Genomic DNA, 16,831 nt, shown 5'->3' with positions numbered 1-16,831 from the left:
CTCTCCTGTGTTAGTCGTGATCGTCCTAACGCACGGTGTGAATTTGGTAAATATCTGAAAACATTAAATTTTTTGACCAAAAAAACACAAAGGCTAACCCCTTACCTTTTTTGGGGTGAAAAATTTGACACTCTCAGATCTTCACCAAATTCTAACTCTACGTTAAGGAGGTCAAGACTAAAACCAAAATGCACTTAGTTTCATCCTATCACTCTTCAAAGCTGATATATAACATAGTATAGTACAGTATAGTATACTGCAGTATAGCATCTCATAGTGTAGAATAACATAGCTCCACACAATAGACAACATTATAGTATATACAGTATATATAGCATATTATAGTACTGTACAACACAGCTTAGTATAGTATTGTACAGTATAGATTAGGATTGGGGATAAAATTGTATAGTATAGTAAAGTAGTAAATGGATTATAGAGTAGTATAGTATGGTAGATAAAATAGGTGTAATGTAGTACACTAGAGTACATTAGCTTACAAATGGCTGGGGTTCTATAGTATAGTTTGTTGGTATCAAGCTCCAGCGCTGAGATCTGAGTGCTTTAGTATGTTGGAACTGTTCATGTATAGAGTGGGAGCTAACTTATGTAATAGTTATCATCATTACAGAGAAACCACAAAGCATAAACTCCTCTGTCCTGAAGGTGTCTGATAGCTTCAAGTTACACACATACCTCTGATTTTTATAAAGTACTGACACTGAAGACTCCAACAATTACTCATTTTTACTACAGAAACGATTAAAACGAGGGCATTAATATAAACCTGGGATTTATAGCTGCACCGTCAACATCAGAGCTGCTGTTATGGGAAATTAATCAACACCTCCTGACCAATCAGAAGCCTTAACAAAATGAATCAACATTTCGATTGTGCATGTGGATATGTCACACCATCACACACCCCTCTGATGGTGTATTACAAACAGAACCTCTACCACAAATCCGACAAAAGAACGTAAATGTTTTATTATTTATAATGTTCACACAGTAGACAAAGTGGATGCTGTTGTGTTTAATAAAGTTATTACAGAACCATAAAGTAATGATTTTCCACACTTACATAATGAATTATTACATATTTCAGATTTAACAAAGCACTGTGTGCTGGTTAACTGGATAACTTAATAGTAATGATAATTTTGCATTAATTCTTCTGGCTAACAGAAATATTACTTCATGAAAAAAAATTCCAAACATGAACCGGAACATTATTTCGTCATTAAATCATTGTTTAAATGTGAATGAGGAGAATTTCAGAAGTGAAGGTGGAACCGAGATTGGAAGATTTCAGCAGAATAAATATCTTTTTCATACCCACGTGTTATGTAGAACTGTAATATTAACACACTGCACGTTTTAATCACAATACAGACACAAAATCTAGTAATTATATAAGGTTAAAATCAGACCAAATACAGCAAATGAAACAATCAAGGATGCAGTAAAGGACAAACTATGAAACTTGGAAACTCAATTCACCCTATAAAATATTAACAAGCACAAAACAGGAACCAACAAACCCATGTTCATTAACCTGGTCTGCCTAAGTTCTAGCTTCTGATCAGCATCAGCAGACAAGATGCTTTTCCGCTGATCTGAGATCAGTACTCCAGTTTCTCTTATCAGAGGTTATGTTTGGAGCTGATCCTGGATCAGTAATAAAAGGCTCACTCGTACTCACAGTTTGCACATCAGTGGCTGTCCTAAACGGAACTATCAGCTGTGTCTGATGGGAGCTCTGGGTGAAATCTGGGCTTGTATGAATGCGAAATTCATAGAGTCATCGCCCAGGAAGCAGCACCGCCTGGTCCACACTCTCCTCAGCAGATACCTGGGTGTTTTCTAAAGCTGTACCTGACATTTCTTAACATCTCACAATCACAAGCTAGTCAGGTAGAACTTTAAAATTTAAACGCCTCAACATGACGAAACACCCTTAAAAGATCTGTCTGTCCAGAACGGATCGTTTATAATCAGGCATGTGCTGATAATCAGTTATATGATATATCACAATATCTTGGTTTCTACTCCTGCTAGGAGAAGATGATACGACAAAAATATTGTATCACGATACTTGAAGACATGTCTACAATACATGGTATCAATACAAAAACAGTCATATTACATTAAAAAAATGAAAAAACAAATTGTTTATATCTGCTATAAAGTGAATTACCTTCTACTCCATACATGGACACTTCCAGCATACTAAAGCACTCAGATCTCAGCTCTCGAGTGTGATACGACAAAACTAAGCGCACTCCTGCGTTACTCTTGACCTCTCTAATGCACAGCACGATTTTGCTGAATACCTGAGAACGGCCTTAACCTTTTTTTTTGGGCAAAAAAATTGGACACTCTCAGATCTTCACCATAGGGAGGCCAAAACTAACGCAAGAGCGCAGCTAGTTTCGTCCTATCTCACTCCAAAGCTGAGATCTGAGCGTTTTAGCATGCTGGAACAGTCCACGTATAGAGGATGCAGCTATAAACAGCTGTTTCCTCACCTGTCTGAACAGTTCTAACTGTCCAACTGGGATCTACATACTTAGAAATAAAGGTTCCTTGGATAGTTAGGGGTTCTTATCTTCCTAAAAAGGTTGAACTTCCTAATAAATTTTGTAGTAGGGTTCTCCATAGCACACAAAGCCCATAAAGGTTCTAAGATTACCTATTTTAAAGTTTTACACTATACAGAACCGAGCTAAATCTGCTCTACCTTCTTTACCCCATTCCACTTCTACACTTTAAGGGTCACTGGATAATGAAGGGTCCTTAGCTTCCTAAAAAGGTTGCATTTCAGGATGAAGAACAAATTCTTGGAGAACCCAATCCCATAATTGAGTTTACCAGATGATATTCGGGAAATCTAATGACACTGACATTGACAACATTCTAATCTATGATAGCTCTTCTTCTTATTATTATTATTATTGTTGTGATACAAAAATTGAACATCAGCACATGCCTGTTTGTGCTCCCTTTTAAAATGTGACATCACTCTTGATTTAAGGGATGCAAATTCTCTCCTGGGGGGTGGGAGGGTGTGTGTGAAATAATGGCACCCCTACGTTCAAGGCAATAAAATGCCAGTAAGGTGCCAACTTCCCCCTCAACTTTCACACCGGAGATGGAAAACTGTGAAATATGGACATGTAAAGTAAGATATCTCATATTCCACAGTTCCAGAGATGTTTCACGATCACTGTCACCAAGCTGGTTATTGATTTTTCTGCTCTCAAGCACGCAAGCACTGTGGACTTCGCCCTGGTTTGTCTACTGGCAATAAAACCTGTTTGTGAAGTGGAGGGTGAAGCTTATAAGTCAACCCTCAATGAACAAACAAGAGCTGATCATCAGCAAGGAACTGCAGGCAAGCAACTGATTAAAAAAAACAATATATATGAATTCATATTCACTTAAACCAGTAGCACTATATCTTATCTGCAGAAGAGCAGTGAGCATCCAAACTTCTAGCATTCTAAAAGCTTTGGATTACTGATTTCCCTGACTTCCTCGGTATTAATTTGGCTTTTCTGTGGAAACGAAATTCCAAATCCAAGCCGATTTCACACTAGACCATGACAAGTCACTCATATCCCTTATAGTTTCTCTCTTGTGGGCGTGGCCTTTCAACATTTTTGTTATCTATACAGCTTAAATAACACTAATCAGTGTGAAAATCCAAATTGGTGGCGGTACCTTACATGATCTGCTGTTGATCTAACTTTTTTTCTCAGATTAGATTAGCAAAGTATGCTAACAGTACCAGCCAAGTACACTCACCAGAGGCAACAACGATCTCTGCTACTTCCTTCCTCGCTGTATTTTTCTTCTTAACAACTCTAAACACATTTAATGAGAGGTCGGATATAACAGGATCAAATGAAACCACAGATATAAATTTTTCTTCCAATTTTGCAGTTCGAACAGTAAATAAGAACTGCAGGTAGGAGCTAAAGTTGTGAGTGCGGCACTGAAGAAACGTCGGAGCACACGCCCTGTACGATTGGACCGAGGAACCATTCGAGCTGATAGTTTGCATTTTTCGCTTCTTTTATATAAACGTTATACCTAATTTGTGTAGAATTGAGAAAATCTCGATTAAAATGTCGCTCGTCGGGGACGTACGTAGAAAATGAATGATCGCATGTGGCTTTATTTTTTGCTAGTGTGAACATCAGGTTAACTACGATCTTACTCTGCCACTGCATTTCTTTATAACGATATTAAATGATCAGAATCAACGAAACATCAATAACGTCCTACAATCACCACAACCATTCATTTCAAACAGTTAGTTTGTCGATTTGTTATCAGAAAAGCTTTTTAAACCTTTTTAATTTTTTCATATCTCAGGAATATATAGGGAGATATTTTAGAGCAAATGCACAAATTGCTGTTGTACTTTTGATTAACGCGAACTCTATTTTTAACGGTATTTACACCCGTACGCCGCCCACCACCACTACACGGTTATAAAGCGCCGTTAATGAGTCAGTTTGCAAAGTGTAACGGACGACCCGCTGGAGAAGATCCAGAATGCTGGATACAGGGCCTCAGAGAAAGGAAAGACGAAGGTGTGGAAGGGGTACGCGCGGTCCTGCACGTTGTAGAAGGTGGCGGTACCGTTATCGCAGTCGAGCAAGACGCCGACGCGGCTCGGGGACGGGTTGGCCAGCACCGTCTCGCTGCTGTTATGCCACGCCGAAAGCTTGACGTTAAACCACTCGATGCACCAGGACTGGGCGTTACGGCCCAGGCGGCTGGAAGGACCTTTACGATCGATGGAGGCGTACGACAGACCCAAGCCGCAGAAGTTATTGCTGCTCATTTTGACCTCCCAGTAATGGCGGCCCTGAGAAAAGCCCTGATTGCAGAGCACCTGTGAGAAAGAAACAGGAAGTGATGTATATAAACTGCGCATTATGGACATTTTGTCTAATAACTTGATCAGGGTCCGTTTTTAATCGTTATGATGATATTATTGTTTAATACCTGTGAGCACACGGTGAAACGAGGCGGGATGTCTGCGTACGGAGATGGCTCGTCCGATACGGACGCTTTGGTGTTGTTCTCAGAGAGCACCACTCGTTTATGCGCCGTCCTGATGTCGAAGGTGAGCACGGTGGCATCTGGATTAACACACACACACACACACACACACACACACACACACACACGGTTTAATTCATACACATCTGTATTTGATCAGAAAAAAGTAAACACAGGTGAGTTATTGTTGTTGGGAGTCACTCACACTTCAGCAGTTCACCTCTTGTAGCAGCGTTGATGGTTGGTGAACTCATATCGATTGGAACTGGAGAGATAGAGATTAAAAAACATCTTTATCAAAAAAATATACATCCAAATAAACAACTAAATGAAAGTGATCCAAATACGTTTTGACAAGAAATTTCTGACATGAACAAGCGGAATTTAATGATACAGTGCACTTTATTGCTTTGTACCAGGGCATCTCACAGAGTCACATGACTAATCACATGACTAAAGAATAGTGACCTTCAGTCTTTCCGATACAACTTTCCGAAAAGAAACTCGTATATACTCAAGACTAGGAGTGAACATAACAGAGCTTGCTTTTTTTTATGCATTTAACAATTAATTGTTAATTTTGTGCATCCTAATTTTACAAGTTTTTTCAACAAGTTTTTTCAATTTTACTAAGAAAATCATAGTGAAATTTAGTGAAACTTTAATGTAGATTCAGAATTGAAGCACTGGTTACGTCTCAAACCATGTAATCTTATTATACTACAGATGTAGTGCACTAGGATTTTCGCTCTTAGCAGTCACAGTCTGCGCTACGTAGCTGAAGGGGCGGAGTCACCTGAAGCTTATGCAGGTATTTGTTTGGGTTCATTGTATCTAGTTCATAATGCACAATTTGTGGTTTCAGGTTTTTTTCCCGTAATTGTAGTGTGTACTTTCCTCGGTACTCTGTTTGTCTGTGATCTGATCTGTGAAATGCATGTAACATGATAATTCTTGTTCCTACCTGAAACAAAAGGTCTTGTACCCAGATTATCCAGACGGTCCACGCTCCGGGACAACGCCGAATTCATTCCTTTGCTAGGACCTTTTTTACCTCCTGGACAGAAACAAAAACATGAGAGACAAAAACACAAACACGACACTTTCATGAGCTCATTACTCATCAACCACCCAACCAACCAACCAACCACCCAATCACCCAACCAACCAATCACCCAACCAACCAACCAATCACCCAACCAACCAATCACCCAATCACCCAACCAACCAATCACCCAACCAACCAACCAATCACCCAACCAGCCAACCAACCAACCAACCACCCAATCAACCAACCAACCAACCACCCAATCACCCAACCAACCAATTGCCCAACCAACCACCCAACCAATCACCCAACCAATCACCCAACCAACCAATCACCCAACCAGCCAACCAACCAACCAACCACCCAATCACCCAACCAACCAACCAACTGCCCAACCAACCAACCAACCAACCAACCAATCACCCAACCAACTAATCACCAAACCAATCACCCAACCAACCAAGGAATCACCCAATCAATAAAGCAATCAATCGATCAATCAATCAATCAATCAATCACTGCATTTCCTTCCTTCTGTCCCCCTTTTTACTTTGCTCCTTCTTTCATTCATTCTTTCTGTTCCTCTTTTAACTTTATTCTTTCTTCCCAATATTCTTTCTCACTCTTTTTATGTTGCTAAAACCTTCTTTTTCTTGGTACCTTTTTCTTTTTCCCTTCTTTCATTTCCTTCTTTCATTTTGTTCCTTCTTTAATTCCTTGGATATGAACTTCAAGTCATCAAGGGTCCAAATACTGTTACTGGAACCCTCATTCATTCATTCATTCATTCTTTCTTTTTCTTTCTTCCCTTTTCTTTCTTTCTTTCTTTCTATACTCTTTCTTTTTATGTTGCTATTTCTTTCTTCATTCTTCTTTTATTTATTTCTATTTCTTTTCTTGTTTTTAGTTTCTTCCCTTAATTCTTTCTGTTGCTCTCTCTCTCTCTCTCTCTAACTCTCTCTCTCTCTCTCTCTCTCTCTCTTCTCCTCTTCTTTCTTTCTGTTTTTGGATATGAAACTCAGTCCAAATAATTTATTATTTTTCTAAAATTTAAACATCTCCTGCTTATAATTAAAGAAACATTAATGGTGATTAAAAGCAAGAACTTTGATGATAGACCATTTTGCTGATAGATGTGTTTTTCTAATCGAGGATTCTGATTTACTGCTATTTTGGAATCATGCTGAAACTTTCTGCAGAGACAGGGGGATCAGCTGGGGGGCGCTATGACAAAGCACTGCAGCTTTGTATTTCAAAATACAAAGCCTCTGAATCACTAGAACAAACAAAGTTAAGTACTTTTACAATTCTGTGCTTTTTCAAACCATGAACTTTTTTCAATACAACTGCATTTGAGTTGGTTTCTCCTGCTTGGACTTACTTTCGGCTTTGTGATCTTTGTGATCTTTGTGATCTTTGTGTTCTTTGTGTTCTTTGTGCTCTTTGTGATCTTTGTGATCTCGGTTCTCCTTTTTGTCTCCTTTAAAACACAGATGTTAAAAGATCTAAACAACACACTGCAGAAAGTTTTGCTCTGTAGGATTATTGCATTTTTAAATTTTTCAAAAAAGCCTGATCAATGTAGGACGTTTAATGTCAGTAAGCGACAGTGTGTGAATTATCCTCCATGTCATACTCGTCTGTTGTTTCTTTCTCGCTCCTCCAGGGCCACCTCTGGGCTGTGATCCGGAGTTCTGGGTTCCTGAGACTTCACCTGGGGTAGAACCTTGAGTCCGGTGTGGATAAAAACAATAGATTTATCATAAATATGGTGTTAACAGCAGAGCAAGGTTCTCTAATCTGCATCAAAGTACTGGGGCAAACCATTTTATAGCAGGTGTAGGGGTGTTCGACCCACAGATGGAGTGCCCACCCCTCACATGTTGGCCACACTGAGTTCGGTAAACGTTAACAGAGAGTATTAAACAGCGGCTGGAAATTCTCATTGCTTTATGAATTAAAATAAACCTCTTCTTCCTCCTCATTTACCCTTTGGAGCATTTAGCCCCGCCCACTCACATTTTCAATCATTTGCATAATATGCTAAATCTAGTCCTAGGATATTTGTCCTATCTTTAAAAAATTGGTGTCAAACTACTCAGTCAAGTCTGAACCTTATTAGTGATCAAAAACATGTTGAGATGCGTAAACAATATGGCCGCCACATTCCAATCAATCCTTGAAGGGCGGAGCTTAATTTACTTAAACTTCTGTATCTCATGATGTAATAGATAGATTTGCATGAAATGTAAATGGATGGTTCAGGACAAGATTGGGATGACATCTGCGGACATTGGGGCGTGGTTATTGATAAGGGGCGGGGTTACTTTCAAACAGATGTTTTGTAGGAACCGTAAGTCTGAAAGCATTTCAGTATCAGCGCTCCATGCATGCACTTACACACAATTACAGAACAATTCTGAAATTTTGAGCTGAAATTTGGCGTAAGAAGATTTCTAGTGATAGCTAGTTTACTTAAAACATGGTCAGCCAATTAGCTTTCAGTATTAATCCACTGTTGCAAAACTTGAACAGTGTATTAACCTGTTATTTAATTTATTTTAGACAGAACTTGGCACTAGGGGCGCTATTTGCAACGAGTGCTTGGACCCCATGGATCGCTGTTTGCAGCTCTGTTTATAGTTGCTGTTACTGTGATTATTATTTACGGTAACACTCACCAGTTTCCCTCGGGTTTGGCAGATTAAACGAAGCTCCACCGACACCTAAAACACAAAAAACATATACGTCCTCCATCTTGAAATATTGAAGAAGTTTCAGAAGAAATACAGTTTGATTCCATCACCTCCGATTTTATCAGAATTCAACAATATCAGCCATGATTATGTAGGTTTTATCATTAGCCACCACCTTTAATGCAGATTTCACTAAATCCGATTTTTACCGATTTTGTCTTTCTGTTTGTCACTTTTGCAATTCGTCTCACCTTCGCCAGGAACTGGCTTTCCCAAATCTGTAAAGCATTTCAATATCAGAGCTCCACGCATGCACTTACAATTACAGAACAATACAAATACCAAACACACACACACACATCTTTTCTTAAACACACACACACACCTGGTTTGAGGAGGGATATCCTGTTCTCCACGGGCTGACACAAAATTTTATTAATCTGCTCCTTCAGACCAACGATGCTGGAGTGGTACGCGATGACGCGCTTGGAGTCCAGGTTGATTCGTGGGCAGTAAGGGTCAAAGTTCACCACAGATGGCATTTCCACAGACGCCTACCGCAAAGAGGAACAATGATATTTCCAAAACATTGCTTTTTTTTTTTTTATAATCCAGGTATTTCATATTGATGGCTCTACTTCTGCTTCGGACAGGAACGAGCCGCTTGCGTCTCTCTGACGTTTGCGTCTTTGATATCAGTCACATCAACAAAGAAAAAATAAAAATGCAAACGTAATGACATTGCAAGTGCAATTTAAAGTCATAACTGCCATAATTAATTGCTTAAAATGACCTGCTTAGCGCTCACCTGGTGATTCCTACCTGCTTATAGCCACCTGCTTTTGAGCCGGTCAGATTTTCCCAGAATTCCCCTGGTCAGTGTTCCCGGGTGCTCACCTGTAAGAAGTCCAGAGTGTGGGATTTGGCCAGCAGGTTGTTGATCTCAGCTCTGGTGGAGCTTATCTTCTCGATGTTCTGCGTGAATTTCTTCATCAGGGTGTTGAGCTTGGTGTTGCCGCTGTCCAGGTCTTTATCCAGAGCGTCCATGGCCTCTCGCTCGTCCCTCTGCAGCATCTCCCGGATCTGCTGATACTCCGCCTCCAGAGCGCGCTTACGCACCACCGCCATTTCCTGCGGGGGAACGCCAGCGTCGGTCAGCGATCGGAAAACACACACAACCAGCTGAACACACGTCTTACTCTGGATGCTCCTTAGGATGCTTTATAATCACAAACAATTTGTAGGAGTGTGAGCACCTTTATATAATCAACACTAAGCCCCGCCCCTCCTTGGTTACCCTCGCTACGTCAGACCTTTCGAGCCTAGCATATCAACGGTGAAGATTTTAATTACAAGTGTTGCAATTAGAATTTTTAATTATTGGATGTATCTTAAATATTAGTACTATGTTCATAACAGTACAATCTCCATGCAGTGTAACACTAAAATGATAAAAAATAAAAAATCATGTAGATGAAATGGATATAATCCGGCATGGCAGGGAGGGAAATGTGGAATTCTATACATTTTAATGTGAGACACTACAGGTGAATATAGGAATAAAACATTTAAAAATTAAAATAATAATAATAATAATACATTTATCACAATTAATCTTTACCCAGTAGCCTGCTGATATTCTTAAAAGTATTCTCTTGTATTGGAACTTTTTCATAAATTTACATGTGCTTATGCAAACGAGGTATAAATTTGCATACCTGATAAAACCGAAAATATTTTTTCTTGTGAGAATTAAAATATTTCTCACGTGAGAGAAAGACTTCGCAGACAGAACAGTTATTTTTGGGAAATCTTTCTGTAATATTCCATCTGGAATTAACTGGAAAGAAAACTGGAAATAAAATTCCACGAAAGCCAGTTACAAACTACATGATCTGAGATATAGATTATACAGGAAATCATTTCAGGGATAGACGTGAGGGTGGAGTGGGCGGAGCTTAAAGTCTTCTTCAAAGTTGCTAAGTTTCGGAAAATGCTGTGGATAAAAACAAAAACGGTGAAATAAACCTTTTTTTCTGTTGAGTTTTGATATTTTTAATTATTACAGTTTGAGAGAAGACGTTACAGACGTAATGTTTGGTTATTAAAAATATTATTAAAATGTTTTCCTGTGTTGCTTAGCGACTACAACAATAAAAAGGTATAAAGGAGCAAAGTGTCAAGAGTAAAGCCTGTCCTTAGTTACGGTTGCTAAGCTATGATTGGTTAATCACTGTTTAGAGGAAAGAATTAGCGACGGATCGAATTAGTCGTCCCGTCTCGTCTCGTTCCTCCTGTTTGTTGCGCGTGTTATTCTGCTGTGGTGCTTTAATCCTGGATTCCTCGACATTCCATCACACTGTATCAACAGCTGCTACAATTTTCTCTCTCTCTCACACACACAAACACACACACACACACACACACACACACACACACTAGGAGGATCAGTAATACATTAGCATTGCCTATCAAAAAGGGGAACACCCATTAATAACACCACTGACGTAAGCGTGAGTAAACATGAGCTGTACAAAAACATACAGAATGTTTGACTCACACACACACACACACACACACACACACACACACACACTAACCTTGAGCTTAGCTTGCTGCTCCCTCATCTGCGTTATAACCAGCTGGTTCTTTTCCATCTTCCCGTCCAGAATGTTCAGCTTGTCCCTCAGATCAGACTAATCACACCAACAGATAAACAAAACTCACACAATGAGACACGACAGATTCACATGGAGAGATCACATGCTGAAGTTAAACTCCACCCTGCAGCTCTGTTTACACCAAACTACTTGTGATTAGTGTGTTTACTGATTGTGGTGCTAATTTTTGGCTGGTGCTGTATTCTCGTTATTAGCGGTTGTGTGTTGCTCTGATGTCACAGGGGGACGTTGTGTTTGTTAGCGCAGTTGCAGTGGCGTTTACGAGAACATTTTCAACAAGTCGGGTTTCTAAAGCTCCTAAAACCTCCTTTTTTTTCTTTTCTCATGTTTCATTTTCCCGTGATGTCATACCCAGCGTAATATTAACGAGAAATCCTGTGTAGAAGTAGCGTGGATGTTTTACTCCCAGGATGCAACGCAGCTACATGACGGCAGAATCGGCTCAGCTCGGCTAGTTAGGCTAGAAATCTGTGAGATGACGAGTGCGATGGAGTTGAAGGTACAGACGAGGAGGTGAGAGAGCCGGACAGACTAAAGTACTAAAGTGCCGCTGCATCAGTCTCTGTAGATTGAGATGAAGCGAGGGCTTAATTTCACCACGACGCTATCGGCATTGTGGGTAATGTAGGAAATTTCATTATAAAAGAAATTTTGGATGTGTTTGAAGGTTGCATGATATTTAGAAGGGTTTATATACGAATCGATCAGGGTGGAGTTTTAAGACTTATTTATTCGTTATTTTGAGAAGGTGACACGGCACCTCTATCTTCATGCGCTGCTCGCTGGGGGTGGAGAATCCGCACTCCTTGTGACTCTGCTGCAAACAGCTGCTGCAGATGCTCCTCTCGTGGCGAGCGCAGTAGAACTCCATCAGCTTCCCGTGCTCGGGACACAGCCGTTCCACGAGGTCGGAAAGCGGCTCGCACAGCTCGTGCGCGCGGAACAGAGGGTTCTCCTGGTGAGGGCGCACGTGATCTGAGCAGAACGACGTGATGCAAGTCAGACACGTTTTCACCGCCTTGGCCTCGTTGCACATGTCGCACATGATGGGCTTGGGCTCGTGGCGCGGCGTCACACCCGCATCACCGTCGCCGGCGTCTGTCCCCGCTTTGGTCCTGAAGGTTTCGACCACCGCGCTCAGCACCGTGTTCTTCTTCAGCTCCGGCTTGATGAGGAAGTGTGCGCGGCAGTGAGGGCAGCAGTAGGAGCTCGCATTGCTCCACGTCTCCTCCAGACACCTGCGGCAGAAGCTGTGACCGCAGGTCAGACTCACCGGCTCGTCGAACGGACACAAGCAGATGCTGCAGGTCAGATCATCCTCCAGGCTCAGCAGAGCCATAGTGTCGGTCACTTCTGCCATGATGGAGAAGGTGAGAGATGCTCGAGCCTGCAGAAGCGCAGAAACGAAACTTCAGCTGAAACTTAAACAGCATGAGATGAGACTGATACCACACGACGCTCTGGAAACCTGCACTAGCTGCTTTTACGGGTGCTTACTGAAACAACAGGTTTCGTTAGGAGCCATTCATGTTGCAGGAATCTTCACACCCGCATTCCTTATCAAGTTCAAGTTCATTAGAAAATCAGCACTGCATGAATTCAGATGTTTTCTACATTCAGCTGAGATTCCTGGAGAAAACAGGCAAATCTAATAAATAGCACCTTAAATAAACAGACAGGGCAGTTCAAGTAAGTACAAATGGAAACAACTATAACACACAATAACACACTAACACACACACACACACACACACACACAGTAACACACACAGTAACACACAAACAATAACACAGAATAAGACAGACAAGAACACACACAATAACAACACACAGTAACACACAATCACACACACACAATGACATACAATAACACACTAACACACACAATAACCTACAGTAACACACACAAACACAAACAATAACACAACACACAAACAATAACACAGAATAAGACACACGAGAACACACACAATAACAACACACCTTAACACACAATCACACACACAAACAATAACACAACACACAAACAATAACACAGAATAAGACACACAAGAACACACAATATCACACACACTAACACACAATGACATACAATAACACATACAATAACACACTAACACACACAATAACCTACAGTAACACACACGAACACAAACAATAACAGAATAAGACACACAAGAACACACACAATAACAACACACAGTAACACACAATCACACACACACAATGACATACAATAACACACTAACACACACAATAACCTACAGTAACACACACAAACACAAACAATAACACAACACACAAACAATAACACAGAATAAGACACACAAGAACACACACAACAACAACACACACAATAACACACTAACACACACAATAAGCTACAGTAACACACACAATGACACACAATAACACACTAACACACAGTAACACACACACAATAACACAGAATAACACACACAAGAACACACACAATAACACAGAATAAGACACACAAGAACACACACAATAACAACACACACAATAACACACTAACACACACAATAAGCTACAGTAACACACACAATGACACACAATAACACACTAACACACAGTAACACACACACAATGACACACAATAACACAGTAACACACACAAACACAAACAATAACACACTAACACACACACAATAACACAGAATAACACACACAAGAACACACACAATCACACACAGTAACACACACAATGACACACACACACAATAACACACACACACACACACACACAGTGAACAGTGAGAGCAGGAGCAGGCGGTAAAGGCGGTGAAGGTGCGCAGGTGCAGCGGTCAGGAAATAAATGAAGCGTTTAAAATGCAAAACGAAAGCAGAATGACAGAAACTATTTCCAATCAAATTCACTTCTACATTCATTCATATAACATCCTTATCTTTATCCTTATCCTTAAATATTAGCTTTCAACGCTAAAATGTTAAAGTAAAATGTTACTCACAGAATTAGCAGGTTAATAAGGTCCTCAGCACACCGCAGTGAACTCGACACACTGACGCGCTTAACTTTCGTTTCCTCACTTTCCGGACTGCTCGTCTCAGAATTACCGTAAACACGAGCTATGAGCGCACACTGACTCTCCGCAGCCGCAAACAGTCTACTGACGGAGCAGGAAATAAAAATAACCTTCTTCTGCAATGCATAGCGCGTTAAATCAGTGCTGATGTGTGATGTGAGGACATCGAGGTCCAGATCTCAGCAGTGTCGGATGATTTGGGAGGATGTTGTATACATACGCGCGTATATACAGGGTTTTACGGTAAACACAGGGCGCAGACATCACATGTTACATGCACACTTTCTAATTAACATCTTCTTCCTAGACTGGAATGGACATTTTGCATAAGTTTCTCTAACCAATGGACTAAGCAGTCCATTTTTATGTAAATATGCTAGAATCTACAAAACAATGACAATCTCAGTTCTATAATTTACAATTAGATACAAGATGATTTGTTAATGTTAAGGTCTCTACTTTATTAGATAGACAGAGAGACAGATAGATAGATAGATAGATAGATAGATAGATGTACTTTATTGATCCCCAAGGGGAAATTTGGGTGCTACAGCAGCTAAGGACATTGAGGTTCTATTCAATTCAGTTCAATTTTATTTGTATAGCGCTTTTAACAATGGACATTGTCACAAAGCAGCTTTACAGAAATAAATGGATTCACAAAAAATATATTGTAAATATGTGAATTTATCCCTAATGAGCGAGCCAGAGGTGACGGTGGTGAGGATACACTCCCTGAGACAACATGAGGAAGAAACCTTGAGAGGAACCAGACTCAAAAGGGAACCATCCTCATCTGGGTGCAACGGATAGTGCGATTATAAATCATTCCCTTCTATTATTGTGTACTATATGGACAAATAGTGCAATTTTGCAACCAATAAATTCATCACAGTTTTTACAAGAAGTCCGGTTGGTTAAAATCTATCCACTGTCCACTGATGGAGTCCTGAGTATGAAGGTGTTCGTGGCCATCGCAGTCCCAAGCCATTACAGTACAGTACAGTACAGCTCCCCATATGAGATCCCCAAGCAGCACCATCTCCACAGCCCCGAGGTGGCACCATCCCCAGCACCACCAGACGGTGATCCAATCATGGTTGATAAATCTGGGAGATTACTGATAAAACTCTGTGCAGTTGTTGACGTGAAAATATCTGAGATAGCTTCAGACTGTAGACATGAGACTATATTTTCTATATTTAATCCGAATGTTAGTATTAAATCAAGAGTGTGACCACCACTATGGGTGGGTCCTATTACATTCTGATTGACCCCTACAGAATCAAGACACAACTGCTGTTCTCAGAGAGTCTTCTGGATTATCAAAATGAATATTAAAGTCTCCAACAATTAATGCTTTGTCTAAAGAAACAACCAGGTTAGAGACGAAATCCGCAAATTCACATAGGAATTCCGAATATGGCCCTGGGGGTCTGTAAATAATAATTACTGGAATCACCTGGGTAGACTTATTTTTAGTGGCTACGTATGTTATGTTAGAATAAAGAACTTCAAACGTGTTGAATTTATGACTAGGTTTTTGTGTGACGGCTAGATTATCATTATAAATGACTGCGATGCCTCCTCCTTTGCCCGTTAGACGGGGCTGATGTATGTAACTGTACCCAGGAGGACTAGCTTGATTTAATGCTACAAACTCATTTGGTTTAATCCACATTTCTGTTAAACACAGTACATCAAACTCCTGATCAGTAATGGTTTCATTAACAATAAGCGCTTTAGACGTAAGAGATCTAATATTCAACAGTCCTAGCTTCAGATCAAGGGTGCTGGCTATGCATTCGATTTGGTTTAATTTTATGTTAATTAGATTACTAAAACAAACTGTTTGAGTATGTCTATAATTTTGTTTAGCTCGGGGAACAGACACAGTCTCAATACGGTGGAACCTAAGTGACGACTGAGTGCAGCTAGCAGACGGTCGGTTTAGCCTGCTTGTCTGCTCCCTGGCCTTGGCTCTGGATTGTCACTGATTAACTAGGCCTGTTCTGAGACTATGTGCTATGCTGCAAGAAATGAGAGCAGCACCTTCCCGAGTGGGATGGACACCATCCCGCCCTAACAGGCCAGCCTTGCCCTCAAAGTTAGTCCAATTATCTATAAAGCCCACATTGTTTTCGGAGCACCACCTGGACATCCAGCAGTTCAGCGACCAGAACCTGCTGTAAGCTACATCGCCACGCCGCATTGGGATGGGGCCAGAGCATATTACAGCATCGGACATCGCCTTCGCTAATT

The 16,831-nt window shown here is 40.5% G+C and overlaps 1 protein-coding gene across 4 annotated transcripts; it reads right to left on the bottom strand.

The window, feature by feature from the left end:
- Positions 1-965: 965 nt before the first annotated feature.
- trim25 (tripartite motif containing 25) lies at positions 966-14,599 on the bottom strand. 4 transcript variants are annotated; one of them, XM_034313629.2, is made up of 13 exons: positions 14,495-14,599; positions 12,265-12,891; positions 11,424-11,519; positions 9,721-9,954; positions 9,209-9,377; positions 9,033-9,101; positions 8,809-8,853; positions 7,764-7,853; positions 7,509-7,607; positions 6,044-6,136; positions 5,285-5,344; positions 5,023-5,159; positions 966-4,909 (listed from the first exon to the last, which is right to left on the bottom strand). In XM_034313629.2, the coding sequence occupies exons 2-13, from the start codon at positions 12,862-12,864 to the stop codon at positions 4,514-4,516; spliced, it is 2,088 nt and encodes a 695-aa protein (XP_034169520.2). In that variant the 5' UTR covers positions 12,865-12,891; positions 14,495-14,599; the 3' UTR covers positions 966-4,513. The 4 variants fall into 4 exon arrangements, with proteins under 4 accessions (XP_034169520.2, XP_034169522.2, XP_034169530.2 ...); XM_034313631.2 differs by having other exon boundaries at positions 9,075-9,101; XM_034313639.2 differs by lacking the exon at positions 7,509-7,607.
- Between the last annotated feature and the right edge of the window lie 2,232 nt (positions 14,600-16,831).

Source organism: Pangasianodon hypophthalmus, chromosome 2 (assembly GCF_027358585.1).
Source record: "Pangasianodon hypophthalmus isolate fPanHyp1 chromosome 2, fPanHyp1.pri, whole genome shotgun sequence".
Lineage (NCBI taxonomy): Eukaryota > Metazoa > Chordata > Actinopteri > Siluriformes > Pangasiidae > Pangasianodon > Pangasianodon hypophthalmus.
Note: the sequence above shows the minus strand (reverse complement) of the source record. Positions and strands in the feature narration are given on the sequence as shown.